The 19,515-nt window shown below is 36.0% G+C and overlaps 1 protein-coding gene across 2 annotated transcripts; it reads right to left on the reverse strand.

Annotated features, from left to right (window-relative positions):
- Positions 1–438: 438 nt before the first annotated feature.
- Positions 439–19,515, reverse strand: LOC129926977 (uncharacterized). 2 transcript variants are annotated; one of them, XM_056033916.1, is made up of 3 exons: positions 19,391–19,515; positions 13,446–14,812; positions 439–2,043 (listed from the first exon to the last, which is right to left on the reverse strand). In XM_056033916.1, the coding sequence occupies exons 2-3, from the start codon at positions 14,675–14,677 to the stop codon at positions 1,851–1,853; spliced, it is 1,425 nt and encodes a 474-aa protein (XP_055889891.1). In that variant the 5' UTR covers positions 14,678–14,812; positions 19,391–19,515; the 3' UTR covers positions 439–1,850. The 2 variants fall into 2 exon arrangements, with proteins under 2 accessions (XP_055889891.1, XP_055889890.1); XM_056033915.1 differs by lacking the exon at positions 19,391–19,515 and adding an exon at positions 16,017–16,357.

Genomic DNA, 19,515 nt, shown 5'->3' on the forward strand with positions numbered 1-19,515 from the left:
TCTAGTTTTAGGTGATGTTTTTAGATATACTAGGAATTATCATCTAGTTTTGAGTTATTTTTCCAGGTATACAAGGACTTATGTATTTTTGAGTTATGTTTTGCAGATATACAAGCACTTATCATGTATTCTTGAGTGATGTTTGCAGATATGCAAGGACTTATCATGTATTTTTTGAGTGACGTTTGCATATATACAATGACTCATCATGTATTTTTGAGTGATGTTTGCAGATAAACAATGACTTATCATGTATTTTTTGAGTGATGTTTGCAGATATACAAAAACTTATCTGGTTGATGAACAGGTTCAGTGTGTTAAAAAGTTGAATTCTGAATTTTTTTTTTTGGGAAAAGAAAATACTGAGACTTTAAACTTTGAGTTCAGGCAATATTTCAGTAATCAACGAAACCAACACCATCAACGAAACACACAGCATCACCATGGAAACTCACGTTTATTTTTAACTACCTATACTAATCATATTTCATACATACAATATTATCTTCTTTTTTTTACATTTAAAAATACATTTATCATTATATCAGTAGATACAGATAAAGATACAGATTAAGATATAATCACAGTCTATACATGAGCTGTTTGTGTAAGCGTATGCGTGTCTGAGAATGTTTGGAGAATGGGCAGCGCACAACTAGTAAAGGCTTGTAGGGCGCACTAATAACCAGGGCGCCTGTCAACATAATACCTGTTTCATACGACTGTCTGAGCCAGTGTAGTTAAACTTCTTTGCGATGTCACACCAAAACACTTTCAACCAATACAGTTCTACGAGTGGGTCAGTAGATTACAAAGTCAACACACCTTAGCAATTGTTCATTCTTTAATGACTTGATCCAAAACGTAGGCCTACGTCAATAACTGAATGTATCGGGATAGTGCAAGTGTTTTGAAACAAGAAAAACAGAATATACTTTAAAAAAACAACAAAAACTTAAACGAAATGTAATTTTGCTTATACCACCATAAATTAAAATATTATTAATGGCACAGATTTATTGCTGTTGGTCTAGATCTAATAATAAGGCTAGTCTTCGAGTCCGAAGATTAGTGAGGAATACAGTATTTCCCGTGGCTGCGTAGTCCCAGCTGTGACCTACATATTTTGCCACGTCCAGGGCAAGCATAGCCATTGTCCGCAGGCGGTCGATTTAGCTTTTCTTTTCGCCGTCTGCGTTTGTCCTCGGTAGCAGATTTTCTTTTGGTCTCAAATGTGTATCCCAAGCCTTGCCCGTCGCCATCAAACGCCGTTGTACGGGAGGTTTGGGCTTGGATGTAATAAGCTTCAACTCTAAAGGAACACACTATACATGCGAGACAAAAAAAAATAATTGTGTAATGCCTTATGTCTGTGTAATTTCTTACATATCTGTAATATCCCAGCTCCGAACAATTTAATCACCATCACATAAGCATGTGTAATGATTTATGTATGTGTAATATCCTATGTCTGTGTAATATCCAACTCCAGTGTAATATTCTAAGTCTGTATAATATCGTATGTCTATGTCTGTGGTAAGTGTGGTCAAGAGGCTAAGTACGCTTGCCTTGGCTTGGTTACCTATGAAGGGGGCTCGAGGTTCGACACCCGACTCGAGCAGAGTTATGTTTACTGAGCGTCTAAAGGCAGCATGGAAAACCAACTTCTAGATACCCCCTCCCTGGTCCACAAATGAGATTGGACCAAAGCGCTCTGAGCATGCTATAAGCACGAAAGTAGCGCTATATAAAAGCCATAAATTGATGTCATTTCCTATGCCTGCGTTATTTCTCAGCCTGTGACTTATGTTGTGTATAGTTCCTAATGCCTGTTTGATGTCCCTTCCATTCTAAAAGCATGGGGTGATCGTTAAGCAAGCACTGTTGGCAGAGCGGGATGATCTTCTCGACTGTTTGCAGATCTTCGTACTTGACCTTGCACTTTGTCTGCCAGTTACGTCTGCCTCGTGTTGGCGGGAACCAGCCTGTGCGCTTTTGGCTTGAGTTGGGCTCTTTGTTGGCGGGTAATTGAGCAGATCTAGCCTGTTATAAAAACAAATAATGTATTTTAACAAAGGTTATATTAACTCACACCGTCTGTCTGTCTGTCTGGGTGGATTCTTTTACCTTTTTGTTTCTCCCTCTTCCCATTCTCGCATGAAGTTGAAACTTTTCACAGTTATTCAATATCGATGACAGCACAGGAATTTATCAAACAATACATAAAATAGTTAATTAATTAATGGTAATAAATTGATTTTGTGTTTTATATAGAAAATAGAGAAGATAAACTAGCAATATTGAGTGCGTTTCAAGGTGGTCTTCTTTCATTCAATATAAGCGTTAACAAATATTTTTATGTGATGCGTGTTTTTTAAATCAATTCCGACTTTATTTTCAAATAATAAAGTAAACTAAAAATTAATATTTTATTCTTTATAATTTTCTACAAATCTAATTATAATACATATATGATAAATATTAAAAACGTGGGCGCTGTGGCTGAGTGCTTAAGCACTTGGCTTCCAAACCTGGGGTCCTGGGTTCGAATGTTGGTGAAGACTGGGTTTTTTAGGGCGCCCCTGAGTCCACCCAACTCTAATGAGTACCTGACTTAAGTTGGGGAAAAGTAAAGGCGGTTGGTTGTTTTGTTGACCACATGACATCCTCCTCGTTAAGTGATGGCCAAAGAAACAGATGACCTTAACATCGTCTGCCCAATAGACCGCAAGGGGAAATAGACCAAAAAAAAAATATTTATAGAATGTAGTCGAGTCTTATTACACATTTAATTACATGGCAGATCCAAACACTTAATATAAGCTTTCTTTTTTTAAACTAGTAATTTTTAAAAATTTTGTTTTGTTTATATTTCTTAGTCCTTATGCTAGGACGAATTTTAACAAGTTCTCCTTCTTTCTTCCCAAGTGTCATTAAAGTAAAGAATGAGCTGCTTGAATCAGCCAGGAAAACCAAAAGCTTAGCAAAGTTAGACCTATATTTTATATTTAACATGCAAAACAAGATTAACGCATAGGCTCCATGAGAAGAGTATTATTTTCTTCTTTAGAAGTTACGTCTGTCATTGATAAGATAAGATAATATTTGTAAAATCTTATCTTATAAATAAAGCAACTTTATGAACTGCAATAAATTTGAATACTAAATATTTGTAAAATCTTATCTTATAAATAAAGCAACTTTATGATCTGCAATTAATTTGGATCCTAAATATTTGTAAAATCTTATCTTATAAATAAAGCAACTTTATGAACTGCAATAAATTTGAATACTAAATATTTGTAAAATCTTATCTTATAAATAAAGCAACTTTATGAACTGCAATAAATTTGGATCCTAAATTAACTGTGTGAAATGTTCAAATGTGATTAGCTGTAAGATGTACTAGCTTTAGTTTTCTTATAAATTTCAACTAGATCAAGTAGTTGAGGTAATGTATAGTCACTATACGTTGAGCTTAAAATACTGCGGTGTTTCAGATCAAGTTCGTCGATTCTTTAAGTTTTTACTCTATATATCATTGACGTTAAAGTTTCTTACACAAGACCTTTTTTTTTTTTTTGAAGTCATCTTATTGTTTAAGAACAGTATGGTTGCTTGGCCATGTAGTATGTGATGAGGACAGTAGGTGTCGATGGTGTCGGGTTCGGGATTTGAACGCAGCGTTCCACATCCTTATTGTGAGAGGATTATGAGAGCTAGATTGTGATAATCTTCAATTTAAAAATAACATGTTTTACGCAACTGAGAAACTTGCGTACCTGGGCCTAGGACAGAGGTTCTCAAACCTTTTTTTTTAACCCGGGTACCCTTTTACATGGAGGCCCAGTTGCTGAGTGTTAAAGCGCTTGGCTTTCAAACCGGGGGTCCAGGATTCGAATCCTGGTGAATCCTGGGATCTTTAATTTCGGGATCTTTGGGCGCCTCTGAGTGCATCCAGCTCTAATGGGTACCTGACATTATTTGGGGAAAAGTAAAGGCGGTTGGTCGTTGTACCGGTCACATGACACCCTCGTTAACCGTATGCCACAGAAACACACGACCATTACATCATTTCCCTATAGACCACACGGTCTGAAAGGGGAACTTTAATTTTACTTTATTATCCTTTTACATAGTCAAGGACCCCTTCGTGAAAAAGCTAAATAAATGCAAAGCATATCAGTTACAAATGTAGAAAAAAATCATTTTGTTGAAGAAGATTTTATTGAAATTATAACTTTTATTTTAAATAATTTTTTAAAAAAGTTAATAATCTGGATAAGATGGATGAGATTTTAGGAATCTATTTATGTTCAATGTTTTCTTGTAGCAACCGCCAAACACAAATCTCCACAAGCATAGATTTCTAGTTGGTTTCTTTTATTTGTGGTGGGGGCTCGTAACCAGCTGAATCCATATTCTACCAAACAGGAAGATGGAAAAGCAGTCAAACAATTTTTGTAAAATAATCCACAATTCAAGATATAAAATTGTAATCTGTTTGTATTACCAGCATTGGTGCAATCTTTATTCAAACATTGGTCAATATGTTCGTCATTTTGTAGATATTTCAATCAGCAGCTCTTGCGTGTGGATTCATCTGTATTTGAAATCTTTGTCCACGCACAAAACGAGTTCAACACACAATCAGGAATATTCAAGTCAGTACTACTATCAGTACTATTAACTGTACTACTATCAGTACTAAATATATATATATGTATGTTTTTCATATTTTCTATACAGTCGTTTACCCCTGCAGCAGTAAATCTTTACTATCAGTACTACTATCACTACTACTATCACTGCTATCACTGTACTATCACTGTACTATCACTACTACTATCACTACCATCACTGTACTATCACTATCAGTGCTTTCTATAATCGTGCCTCTTTTCTTCTGTAGGATTGGGTTTCTCAAAATTTACTCGTCTCTAACAAAACAAAATGGTATACAGAGCCGCAGTTTGCGACCACATCTTCTCTTTTATAAAATACTACAAAAAAGAGGATGATTACGTCCTACATGTCATGCATTTAGTAATACATATTAACCAATGACCTAAGTCACTAGTTTTCCTGGCTAGCTCAGACAACCCATTCCATGCACTAGGGAAGAAGGAGCTTTTGTACAAATTTGTCCTAGCATATGGAATGAGGAACGTGACTTTATCTTTGTGTCTTTCTGAGTATTTTATTAGATTTTGTTTTTGTATTTAAAGATTATGGTTCAGTGTTTTATGTATAATTGCTACTTTACTTTTAAGTCTTCTATCCTGAAGGCTTTCTAAATTTAGTGATTTTACTAAAGGTGTTACGCAAGGTGTCAAATGTGAATATTCGTTAGTGATGAATCTCACAGCTCTATTTTGTGTTTGTTCCAGTTTCTTAATGTTTTCTTGAGTTGGGGGGTCCCAAACAGAGGATGCATATTCTATTATTGGCCTAACCAAGGTTAAATAAAATTTTAGTTGTAGTTTTATGTTCTTATTTGATTTTTAGAATTTTTTTTTAATAAACCCTACCTAAATGTCCCTAATGCTTTGTTTGATTTTTTGATAGTTTCATTAATATGGGGATTCCATGACAGTTTTTCATTTATTTAGTATTAATTAATTGTTCTTGAGTAACCCTAGTAGGCCAATCTTGTAAAGAATCTGACACTTAGAACTTTGCGTTTTTAGTCTATGTTACTGGTTTACGATGAATAAGATAAGTGGAATTTATTTGTTTTAGTTTATTTGTTACTCTTAACATTCACATTTTTCTGGGTGGAAAGACATGCTCCAATTTGATTCCCATTTCTGTAATTCATCTAATTCTCTTTGTAAACTTTCTGTATCTTGTGTTTTTCTATATATTATGCAATCGTCTGCAAATAATCTGACTTTTGTTCCTGAACTAATGCAATTTGGTAAATCATTTATGTAAATTAAAAATAGTAGTGGATCTAAGACTGTTGCTTGAGGTACAATTCAATTTACTGTTATTGGTGTTGATTTAGAGCCATTTATTATTACAGTTTTTTCTCTCCCTATCAGAAAATTCTCAATCCACTGATGCAATGGAACATCAATGCCAACATATTTTTATTTTTTATGGTGGTGAACTTTGTCAAAAGCCTTAGAAAAATCTAGTAAGATAGCATCTAGGCCTATTTGCTCACTATTATCTAAACCTTTTGAAAAATCATCAATTAGTTCTATTAGTTGTGTTTCACATGATCTATATTTCCTAAAGCCATATTTGTATGGAGTAAGGACATGATGATGGTTAGTGATACTGGTCTATAGTTTCCTGGGTCAGATTTTTCTCCTTTTTTAAATAGGGGGGGGGGTGACATTAGCTTCTTTCCCAGTCCCTTGGTACTCTGCCCTGGTTAAGAGATGCCTGAAAAAGTAATTTGAACACTGGTGCTAGCTGATTGCTTTATTCTTTGAGTATTTTAGCTGGAATACCAACAGGTCCAGATTCTCTAGACCACAGGCCTAGAATACTCTAGAATCATTTGTTAAAGTAGGCTCACTTGGCTCAATTTAGGTCGGATATATGTAATTAGATAGCTTCTCTTAATCGTGAACAGATTTTTAATTAAATCCACCCTTGTGCAAACTGGAACTACAGAGAATTTGTAATTAGGAATATATATAATAAAATACATATGTCTTCATCTTAGTTTTAAATGTATGCAAGAAAATGTATAATTTACAATCATTAAATTCTTAAAATAAAGAAGGTAAGCAATAAAAAAGGGTAAACCTATTTATTTAAACAATATTATATACAGTTAAAATTAAAAAGATATGCAAATTAAAGAGATACTTATTATTTTTTTTTTTCATTGAAAAGGATAATGTAATATTGATCTCCCTTTTAATTGACAGCTTAAAATATTTTTTATCGAAATAAACTCAATTTTTATCGGCCCCCCGAAAGGTGAATAGGCGCTATTAGTTTTGTATGGACTGTAAATTCTATAGTCAAGATTAAAAGTTGGGTTTAACACAAACGAGTCTGCAGAAACTGCAGGGTACAACCATCTAGCCAGTGGCGGAGCTATGGTGGGGGGAGATGGGAAAGAATTCGAAAATCCCTCAGCTCCCACTTGAGGGGGACCCCAAATGAGTGTTGGAATTTTTTTACATTAATTATTAAATATTACGCCATTATCTCATGTCATGATGTCTAATGTCAAAATGCAGGGGGCCCCTTAAAGAGATCGAGCCCCCCCCCCCCGGGCCTCCAAATGCTGACAAATACCCAGCTACGCCCCTGGCTATATCCATGAAACTGGGAAGACTTCGAGCTTACAAACCTATTTCATCGCATAGAAAATATATTTCACAAGTAGAGGTCAAAGGATGAAGACATATTTTTTGCTATTGACATGCATCAATGTAATACTGTCCATAACACAAATGATTACTATTGACATGATTCATGATAATATTGGTGATTTGATTGTAAATGCGGTAACTATAGATAGGCTATTAGTTCTAGTCTTACTGGTCACAAAGTGGTTATATGTTATTTATATACACTGTACAGAGATGTACGATTATTATTGTCTTATTGTCTTATGAAATATAGACGTTACTTTAAAAAAAAAAGAAGAAGAAGAAAAGAAGATGATTACGTCATATCCGTGTTCTTAGATCAACCTAGTCATGCATGTTAATCAATGACTTAAATTCTGCCAAGTCATTGGTTTTCCTGGCTGACTCAGGCAACCCACTTTTTGGCCTTGTAAATGACCGATCGACTTTACTTTTCCCCCAACTAATGTCAGGTATCCATTAGAGATGGGAGGACTCATAGGCGCTAAAGATCCCGAAATTAAAAATCCAGTCTTCCCCAGGATTCGAACCAGGAACCCTCGGTTCAGAAGCCAAGCGCTTTACCGATCAGCCTCCTGGATAATAAAGTCTAATATTATTACTTTGCATATTTCTTAATTTCATACAATGCATAGGTCAACGTGACTCTGGATTCGACACCACCGCCTAGCCTAGCGATAACGCACCAAGCGAACTTAACCTCTAGACCATCGGAAAGTCCAAAAAAACATTCTTCTGATCCAGAGTCATTTCGCTCTGTGTCGGCTCTATTGAAGTTGTTAGTGAATGGATGCTGCAAGGTGGGGGAGGGGCTAGCTAGGGCTTGTGACCTTTGACCACTGGGGTGGTAATTTGCATACGGGCGAAATGCTAGTTCAAATAACAACAATATACCTGTTGAGACAAACGCTTATTCATAATTCGACCAGCTAGTTCGCGATATGGCCAGAGATGGTCGGCCAAAGTCGGCATGAAATGGTGTTGTGAACATTTAAAAAAGAAATGCCTGAAGTATAATCTTATCTTATCTTCTTAATTACATGCTATACTAACACATGTGTCCACTTCCTTTATTTTAGAAAATTAAAAGCTTCTATTATTCTTATGTTCCAACAACTTGAGCATTTATGACATTGGAAAGTGCACAGCAGATGTTACTTTGTAAATCCTCATCGATTTCTTGGACTTCAACAACAACTTGAACAACATTGGAGGACTGGTTTAAGTTGCTATGAGACAAGGCCGCCTACTCTCACCAACTCTTTTCAATATCTTCCTTTGAAAGGATAATGGAAGATTCTCTCGAGGGCTACGAAGCTATAGTAAGCATTGGAAGAAGAACTATTGCTAGTTTGTGCTATGCTGATGACATAGATCAGTGTTTCCCAAAGTCGGCTACTGGTACCCCCCAGGGGTACGGGAAGAGTTTGTAGGGGATGCGCGTTGATCAGAGTTAACTCTGCTGATTTTTTTTGTTGACATACCCATTTAGTTTATACAGTAAAATAAAATATCATAAGTTTCAAATCCTTTTTATTATTTATTTACGCGTTTACAAACTCAAATACGGCGCAAGTTTACATTTGAAGATCAAGTTCTACAAAGATCATGAAATGGATAGAGATGTTAAAACCTCCACGACACGCCCACTTGTTCAATGTAAGAACTATGTTCCCATTTTTTTAAAGAATCTATTTTATGTGAGGCATGCAAAAAAAACGTACTAATTGAAGACTTAATTGTGATAGAGTAATTATTATTTTGTGTATGTAGGCCTACCAAAAAAAAAAAAATTAAAAATTCAATGTTATTAAAAAAGATATAAAACCTTTTTTTTTTGGGGGGGGGGGGAGGGGATGCTTGGGGGTTGTGGTACTCAGCGTTACCAAATTTCTAAAAGGGGTACGCGTAAGTCAAAAGTTTGGGAACTACTAACATAGATGGTTTGGCAGGGCAAGAAGAAGAGTGGAGTTAGCTGACGTGGTCATGCACATAGATAAAATTTCCGCAGCGTAAAACATGCGAATCAAAGCCAAAAAAAAACACAAATTTTGAGCAAAAGCCAACCCGGCTTTCTAAGGGACAGTCTTGGAGGCGACAATTCTCAGTAGTTTTAAATATCTCACTTTGTCGTTTCAGCACTAAACCCGAACTTCTGGCCAGATTTGCACAGTCCACAGCAGCACATGCCAAACTCAAAACAACCCGTAAAAATAAAGACATAGCCCTCGACACTAAAATCAGACTGATGCGCTCCTTGGTAATGGCCACATTCTTATATGCTTGCAAATCTTGAACGCTGGACTGCAACGTAAATTAAAACAAAAAATACTTTGCTTAAAATAAAAGCATGAGCTTGGACTTGTATGCGTGTGAATCATGGACGCTAACTTTAGGTCGATCTAGAGAGGAGGATCCTGGTAAAGGAATTGAGATGCTACAGAAAGATCCTAGGTATCACATACAAGGGCGGCACCACAAACGAAGAGATTAGAAACAGGATTACACAAGCTATTGGGCCCAATGTCGATCGGCTAACAACTGTAGAAAAACGCAAACTAAAGCTTAAGGGCTAAATCACAAGGTCGTCAAGGCTCGCAGAGATCTTACTTGAGGGAACAGTACCAGGTTAAAGAATAGGGAAAGGCGACATGGGAACAACATTAAAGAATAGACGGGCCTGTCATTGAAGGAGATTCTATCCAAGGCAAAGGGCAGAGAGGAATAGAGACAGACGGTCAACAGATCTTGTGGAAAGGTTAAATAAGCTAGGGGATGGGCGAAGGTGAAATCTGTATTAGCCACACATTTTTTGTGACATGTATATATATATATATATATATATATATATATATATATATATATATATATAATGTATACACGATGCGCGGTGGCTGAGAAGTAAGGCCCTTGGCTTCCGAACCAGGGTTCGAATCCTGGTGAAGACAGGGATTTTTAATTTCGGGATCTTCGGGCGCCTTTGAGTCCACCCAGCACTAATGGGTACCTGACATTAGTTAGGGAAAAGTAAAGGCAGTTGCTAATTGTGCTGGCCACATGACACCCTCGTTAACCGTAGGCCACAGAAACAGATGACCTTAACATCATCTGCCCTATAGACCAAAAGGTCCTAAAGGGGAACTTTACTTAATTAATTACTATATATTACTTAATATATGGGCCTATATATACAATTTCAGTTAATAAGTACATGTTATTTGAACTTCATAAGCCAAGCAACTAACTACTTTAAATGGTACAAAATATAGTACTACTTCGGCCTTAGCATTGGAGTACGTCCTGAATGTACAGTAATTATACATAAGTTTGTACATCTTCAAGTTGGTTTGTCATACAAGTGCAAAGCATTTACATATTAAACAATAATAAAATTTCAAATGAATAAAAACGCTACGAAAATTAAATAATAATAATAATAATAATTAATAATTATTAGGACACTAAAAAAAATATGGCTATATCATAGAAGACAAAATATTTCGTGGCATCAAAACGATAATGTCAGATTAACTTATTTCATAAGTTGCATGCAAGTTTACATTTTTTTAAAGAGATAATGTAAATAACACTGGAATCTAAGAGTCTTTAGGGTTCAGACAAAAATTCATAATTTCACATCATACTGAAAATACCCAACGCTTTGAGTTTTCATTTCCGAAATTGGGAACTAAATGTGTAGTAAGGCCTAGCCTGGCGTATTATCTCATTTTTTTAAAGCGTTTTAATAAAAGTGATTAAGCATTTTTTTAAAATAATTTCTTTCAGATCTATCGAGCAATGATGAAGGTCATCTGTTTCTGTGGTCCACGGTTAACGAGGGTGTCATGTGGCCAGCACTACGACCAACCGCCTTTACTTTTCCTCAAGTAATGTCTGGTAGCCATAAGAGATGGGTGGACTCAGAGGCGCTCTAAAAAAAAATCCAGTCTTCATTAGGATTCGAACTTGGAACCTTTCGGTTTGGAAGTCCAGCGTTTTACCACTAAGCACCATGCTTTTATTTTTTTAAATAAACAGTCGGTTGTTTTATTGAACAAGTTAAAAAGAGATTTATGTTTCACTGAAGAGACGGAAGAGAACAATCAATGCGAAATATTTTGACTTGCAACTGGGCAAAGACGCTGCAGAAAAGATCACATTCAAATATCACATTCAAAAATCACATTCAAACATCACATTCAAACATCACATTCAAACATCACATTCAAACATCACATTCAAACATCACATTCAAACATCACAGTCAAACATCACAGTCAAACATCACATTCAAAGATCACAGTCAAACATCACAGTCAAACATCACATTCAAACATCACATTCAAACATCACTTACAAACTTCATATTCAAACTTCATATTCAAGCATCATAGTCAAACATCACATTTAAACATCACATTCAAACATCACATTAAAACATCACATTTAAACATCACATTCAAACACCACAATCAAACATCACATTTAAACATCACATTTAAACATCACATTCAAACATCACATTTAAACATCACATTTAAACATCACATTCAAACATCACATTTAAACATCACATTTAAACATCACATTCAAACATCACATTCAAACATCACATTCAAACATCACATTTAAACATCACATTTAAACATCACATTCAAACATCACATTCAAACATCACATTTAAACATCACATTCGAACATCACATTCAAACATCCCAATCAAACATCACATTCAAACATCACATTCAAACATCACTTACAAACTTCATATTCAAACTTCATATTCAAGCATCATAGTCAAACATCACATTTAAACATCACATTCAAACATCACATTTAAACATCACATTTAAACATCACATTTAAACATCACATTTAAACATCACATTAAAACATCACAGTCAAACATCACTTACAAACTTCATATTCAAACATCACAGTCAAACATCACATTCAAACATCACATTTAAACATCACATTAAAACATCACAGTCAAACATCACTTACAAACTTCATATTCAAACATCACATTCAAACATCACATTCAAACATCACATTCAAACATCACATTTAAACATCACAATCAAACAAACATCACATTCAAACATCACAGTCAAACATCACATTCAAACATCACATTAAAACATCACAGTCAAACATCACTTACAAACTTCATATTCAAACATCACAGTCAAACATCACATTCAAACATCACAATCAAACATCACATTCAAACATCACATTTAAACATCACATTAAAACATCACAGTCAAACATCACTTACAAACTTTATATTCAAACATCACAGTCAAACATCACATTCAAACATCACAATCAAACATCACATTCAAACATCACATTCAAACATCACATTCAAACATCACAGTCAAACATCACTTACAAACTTCATATTCAAACTTCATATTCAAGCATCACATTCAAACTTCATATTCAAACATCATAGTCAAACATCACATTCAAACTTCATATTCAAAAATCATAGTCAAACATCATAGTCAAACATCACATTCAAACTTCATATTCAAACATCACAGTCAAACATCACATTCAAACTTCATTTTTAAACATCACAGTCAAACATCACATTCAAACTTCATATTCAAAAATCATATTCAAACATCACATTGAAACATCACAGTCAAACATCACATTCAAACTACACACTGAACCAACCATCTCATTAAATGCACTTCAGAAAACAAAATATTCATACAAGACACTGGACCACCTCATTAAAAACATGTGCTATCGAAACAAACATAATCTCCTGCACCATACATCTGATTAAAAACATGTACCTCTGAGAACTACATATGTATGTACGCCACAGGGCCAAGCGTCTTATTGAACACAATCACAAGCACTGTAGAAAACATCACATTCATACAAGCCACTAGACCAGCCATTTCATTAAACACATGCACTACACTACAGAAAACACATTTATATTAGATACGGGACCAATGATCTTGATGAACGATTCACCCAGAGCAAAGTATCTTTGAGATTTGACATTAACTTATAACACAGATTTTTACTTTGAATCTCATAACAATATAAACTATATATAAGATGACTTACTTGTAGCCTGGGATTTCCTCGGTGGAGCTATACTTTGTTCTTGAGCTGTTCCTCTGTCTGTTTCTTTCATTAAATACCTCTAAATGAACTGGTCTTATGGAAGTCTGCGAGTTTTTACCGCCTGACAATTTAGCAGACGTGGACGATCGTTTCATTGAGTCTTCTTTTAATTTGTTTTCGGTATAAACATTTTCCGTCTCAACAAAAGATCCATTCTCCTTCCTACCCTCATCATCATAATCCTTAGATCTATATTCTTCTACAGTGTTAGCTATTAATTTCTCATTACGTTTGACACTTTGGTTCTGGATGTCCAAGTTTGAGTTATCGGACTTCGCGGGGTTGTGCTCATCACTATGACAACCAGAAAGGGCGTCTCCATCAACGCTTGGATGTTGTAAACAGTTGGGTTTGAGATTATTACTGAAATTTGTAAGACCAAGCTTGACGCTTATTACAGAAGGTCTGACCATTTCCTTTCTGCTTTTGGTGGTGTGAGTAGACCTATGAGATCGACCTGTTACACAGTTCTCGATGTAACTCGGCTTTCTGTTTTCATTTGAAGCATCCAAGTCGATGCGTTGCGCATCATCTGATGCACTATTGCAGCTGCTTGTGTCATTGCCAACATCGTTTGTCGGCAGTTTATTGTCTTTCGGTTTTGTTCTTTTCCCTCTATCTGTGTCATCAGATAGTACAGTTCTTTCATCTGACGTCTTAAAACTGTCCACACAGGTCTTTCTAATCGGGGTGGCTTGGATCTCAAGCAGTTGCCCTGTAGATTCACTTTTCGCACTCCCAGAATTTCTTACAACAGTTTCAAGAACTCTCTCCGCTGATGCTGGAGCCTTCTTCTTGCGCAACTTGCGTGTCACGGGGAAGAACAAGAGATCACCGGCTTTGCCTCGCCAATTTCTGAAAGGCTCCTGGAGCAGTGTTCTGTCAAAGGTGGTCAGCTTCAGGGAGGTAGCTTGCTGTAGTCTGTAAAGGTCCCTGTCTATTGACTCGCGGTCCATATCCTCTGGTTGACTGACCGACTCGGACCTAAGCTTCCAGTATAGGTCCGGGTAGCTCTCATAGTCTCTTGTGTCGAAGATTTTGGATTTGGGGGACAGTCCATTTGGTAAGACAGCAGCAGAGATGTTACGTAGAAATGGATTTTTGTCACCGAGTTGAGTATTGAGGAATATACACTCCGGGCGCATGCCGAAAATAAAATCTTCGTTTTTCATGATTCTGGCATAATGCTGTTTACTCTTGCAGGAATCAGATTTAGAGTTTTGTCGCTAAGTCTTGCTGCATTCTCAATCTCTCCCAAAATAAGCTACCTGTTTTTCATTGAAGATTTTGATTGAATTGTATGAATTCTGTAAGAAAAGGGGAAATAAAAGATATCAAAGTAAAAATATTTTAGGATTGGAGGTACAAAGAATAATCTCTATCTCTATCGTCTTGAAAATTCTCCATACTATCTGTTATGACATGATTAGGAATTAGTTATTTGTTTCGGGAATAGGGAAAAGTTTTACTTAGCGACGATGACGTAAAGTTGGTTAAAAAACAAGAACGCTCTAAGCGACGCTAAAAGGAAGACGCTTCTTGTAGAGTAGTAGACTTGAGTACAATAGAATAGATACAGATTTACGGACATAGCTGACAACAGACGATTCCCTTCTTCATTATTAAATATCGTTATAGAACAACATCAGCGTCGACTACATATTTGATTGTTTCGGCCTTTCGCCGGTGTTACTGAATTAGTTAAGTTCAGCGTTACTTCCAGTCAGATCTACACTAGACATATTGTCAAGAATCAACACCGCTCGGAGGCCTTTAACATCTGCTATATTTATCATCATGTATCTAGCTAGCTAAAATGACGACAACGTTACGCAGGCTCTCAGATCTCGGGGAAACTTTTCAATGACTAACAAGGGCGTCAGTTAACATCATAAGCCAATAGAAAACAGCTGGACAGTAGTGGCTTTGGAACGAGACAAATGAGATATGTATCTAAAGCCCAAATGAAAACGACCTCAAAACACGGGCCCAATCCGGTGCAGACAACAAAATGGACATTAAACCATCGGATAGCCACCGGTTTAGTCTGCGTTAGATGTATTAAAATATGTAAGTCATAGATGGGTCTTGGGGGTAACCAAGGAAAATACTGCAGTACTGCTTCCAAAGCTAAGCGTTTTACCTCTCAGCGACCAGGCCCCATTTTATCATATTTATATATATATATATACTGTATACAATAGACGAGTAGAAGACTCAAAGTGAAAATAGTTACAATAATTCCACTTTGAGAAGTGTTGCAATTCTTTTTAGACTTCCCTTTTGGAAATGTGTTAATACGTTAAAATCAGTCATCTTGACTTATTTATTTATTTATATAACTTTAAGACTCCCTAGAATTACAGAAATACAAGAGTGTGTGTTGCACTGGCTTTCTCAAAAGAATTAATCGGGGTAGATTCACGGATGAAAACAACAAAGAAACTATACATTTATTGATATAGAAAAGAAAAGTAACATAAAAAAGGTTTCTGACATTTCTTTACTTACTGAGTCATTACAAACTCTTGACATTGTTCGATTTTTTAAAATTGTTCATATTTGAGATCCTTAATCTAGAAACTCTACTATTGAGAAGATGAAACAAGAGCCTGTGGTTACATATATCCAATCCAATACACAGTAATGTTAGCACAAATGGTGAAACAATGTAAATTCTAACTAAACCTTCGCCTATTTAAACTCCAGTAATAGCTACTGGTCTAGCCACGCACCGCTCACTAAGCCAAACTTATATTTTCTAAAATTGTTTCTGGTTTACAAAACGGCTTTCACTATATTGACCTATTGATACAAATTCCTGAATGGGAGTATCCAATGAATACGCCTCCCTGGCCACCCCTCTGAGGTCTCGTCGCCTTTGAGAATTGAATTTGTTTCGCACAAGTGCCGATAACTGTGTTAAAAGGAAATGTCACTGCTACATGACACCAGGCTTCAATGTTATGAAAGGATCAGGAAGACCGCTGTAGGTGTACAAACTTAACGGCTGTCAGTCCGCCCAGAGTCATTGATCTCAACCCGTTCAAAGGCTTTTGTTTGACTCGTTAAAAAGAGTTTTTAAGTTTTTAAGAATCTCTGCCGCCAACGTCTGAGAGTAGCTCTCGAAATAATGTCAAAACTTGCAATATTTAATAGAAGAAAACAAAATTAAAAAAAAAATATTTGTTATTGTGAAAGGTAAACATTAAAATAAGAAAAGGAGTATTTGAAGGAATCGAAATTCAGTCAAAATAAATTATTTGGAAATGGATGGACCTAACCCTGACCCACATTGTTGTAGACGGTCGAAGACTTGTAGCACCAACTAAACGGCTGAAACTTGAAACAACTTAAATGACTTCTTTGTGGATAAAACAAAATATTACTTTTATTAAATTATAGACAAAGTCAACTTGATATGAAATGAAAATATATGCAGTAAACTTAAGAGCTAATATAAAATGGTAATTTTAACTAGATCTAGCTCACTACAATATCGCGTCTTTTCAGTCATATGTTCTGGAGTCGTCTCCTTACCTAAAAAAAAAAGACCGCTGATAACAATGCCACCTTTCTTGCACCATTCAGAACCAATCACAAACTTCTTACCACCGTCACCATAGAAACACACAATGAAACACACACACACACACGCCATAGCACTATTGCTGGGACAAGTCCCAAAAATCCTATTGAGTCTGGGAGCGCATGAGGTGCCTTGACCGCACTTCACCCTTGGTAGAGGCTGTCCAGGCCTGAGCAAGCTATCATAGCACAGTGCATGACAGGCCACTGTCCTGTTATCTCATATTTCTCACGGCTATGACTAAATTTTGATTCACGGTGCCCCCGCTGCGGGGAAGAAGAGGAAACCATGTCTCATATTCTTTTTGACTGCCCCTGACTTGCTGATCTCCGTCTCGACAGGTCTGGGAAACCAAAAATTCTCGACCTGTATGGTGGCATGCATGCACTACCTAAAACAGCTGGGTTTTTGTCCAGGGCTTTTAAAAGAGAGGATTTGAACCTCTCAAGCCTTCACCCAAATGGAGTTTGATGATGATAGCACTAATGCAGACAAAGCCGTTGTCCGCCGATGGTCTATTTAAATTTTTTTTTCGACTGCGCCTGTCTTTAGCAAGGGTCCTTCTTTTGATTTCGTGTGGCCCGCGAGGTTTCGCGAGAGATATCCGACTATCTCTTTTACAGACATTACCTACTGCCATCTGTTTTCCTATATGCCAGTGAGGATAAAATAATCCCTGATTGAAATATTTGGATCTTCAAAGCACTTCCTGGGGGGGGGGGGGGATGAATGCACCGTGTTTCATACAGCTCGCTTAAAAGATCGCCTTTGTATGAGGCCATCCCACATTCAACATAGATGTCCGACCAAGTCCAGTTGTATTTTTATTTTGTCCACACCGGCTACTACATATATATGTATGTAAATGCTTTGATTACGGACAAATTCACCCAGATATCTCTTTCTTTCTCTCCCCCCCCCCTCCCTTTTTCTCAAGTGATAGGATCATAGCGTATTGAGAAAGCTCAAAGCATGCAATAGCGCTAAATAAAAACAATTGTTAAAAATATTTCTAATCAAACAGAATTATTGTTGTTGGTCTAGTTCTATTACACATTTAATTATATGACCAACCCAAACAAATGGATGCAACTACACTTTGTGTACGCTTTTTTTTTTTCGTGTAATCGAAAGTATTTCTTAAGACTTATGTTGTCTTTTTGTAAGTTTACACTGCTTACCTGAAGAAGTGATAGCATTCTTTATTATAAGATAATTTTTGAAGAAAAATATAACCGAATGGCGTGTTGGAATTTAAATATGAGAACAAAAATAATTTAGAACCTCTGTAATACAGGGGGCAATTTTCGTACAGATACAACGGGCACAATTGAATCAGTGTGTACACACTTCAACTCTGCTAGTTCACGCTTCCACTGTCCATTATTCAAATGTTTACATATTCTTGGCGGTGGTCTCCCCTTGGGGGAAAAAAACCCATACAATGACAAGTGTCTACCTAGTCGTTGATGGTGAACAGCCTACAGATGCCAAAAGAGATTGAAACAAGATTAAAAAGTCTGAAGTCTTGGACCCTATCTCCTATTAATCAAACAACTTTGATACTAAATACTTTCTTGTTTGACTTTTAGACATTTCACTAATCTACTCTTTATAGTGAGACTTAGACTTTTTTTTTTTTTTTTTGCATTTTTTTAAGCAATAAAATGCATTGAGAGAGAAGAAAGGAAGATAAAGAGATATGAAGAAATGTCGTGGTGATTTAATGGAAGCTAAAGAAAAACATAAATAAAAAGTGGAAGATTGAGTGACATGAAAAAAAAATACTCATAAACAAAAAATGTTAAGGAAGCCATATTGAAATATCTCTGTAGCCAACTAAAAACTTTTTTTTTTTTTTGCGCTATAACCGAAAGTGCTTTGGGGATTAATTCTACAGTTCGAAAAGAGCAAAAAACTATTTATTTTTTTTAAATAGGGACCTAATTCGCCTATCAATATTTCCATATACTATAATAATAATAATATTAATTTAATTTATAGAGCGCTGTTAACAAACAAAATGTAGGCTCAGGGCGATGTGATAACAAAACAAACATAAAACAAGAGAGCTAAAATGACAAACTAATCGGAAAAGTTTTAAACAGATAGTTCTTTATGTTCTTCTTGAATGTAGTGTACCTTGTTGTCTGTCTGATATCAATTCACCGGATACACCAAAGAGCTATTTTTGGATTTGCCTGGCGTGTATGCAAATCACCAATAAAAGGACCCAACTGTATTTTATTGATTGATATTGCTACAACGTGGGATTGAACGAAAGTAAATAACTCACCGTGCTCTCAGGATCGCTGGTATCTCTCCGATTGCAGAAGCACAATCCAACTATGATCAATTAATATCCCCGATAAAACGAAATAATGTCACAATCTCCAAATCGAATTTACATATCCCGATTCA

The sequence above is a fragment of the Biomphalaria glabrata genome, chromosome 6 (assembly GCF_947242115.1).
Source record: "Biomphalaria glabrata chromosome 6, xgBioGlab47.1, whole genome shotgun sequence".
In the NCBI taxonomy this organism is placed as follows: Eukaryota; Metazoa; Mollusca; class Gastropoda; family Planorbidae; genus Biomphalaria; species Biomphalaria glabrata.

Bases quoted from the DNA above. Each gene is read 5' to 3' on its own strand.
- LOC129926977 (XM_056033916.1), bottom strand. From the start codon at position 14,677: ATGAAAAACGAAGATTTTATTTTCGGCATGCGCCCGGAGTGTATATTC. The intron at 2,044-13,445 runs GTAAGTCATCTT...TTTTTATAACAG, and splicing joins GAGGAAATCCCAGGCTACAA to GCTAGATCTGCTCAATTACC.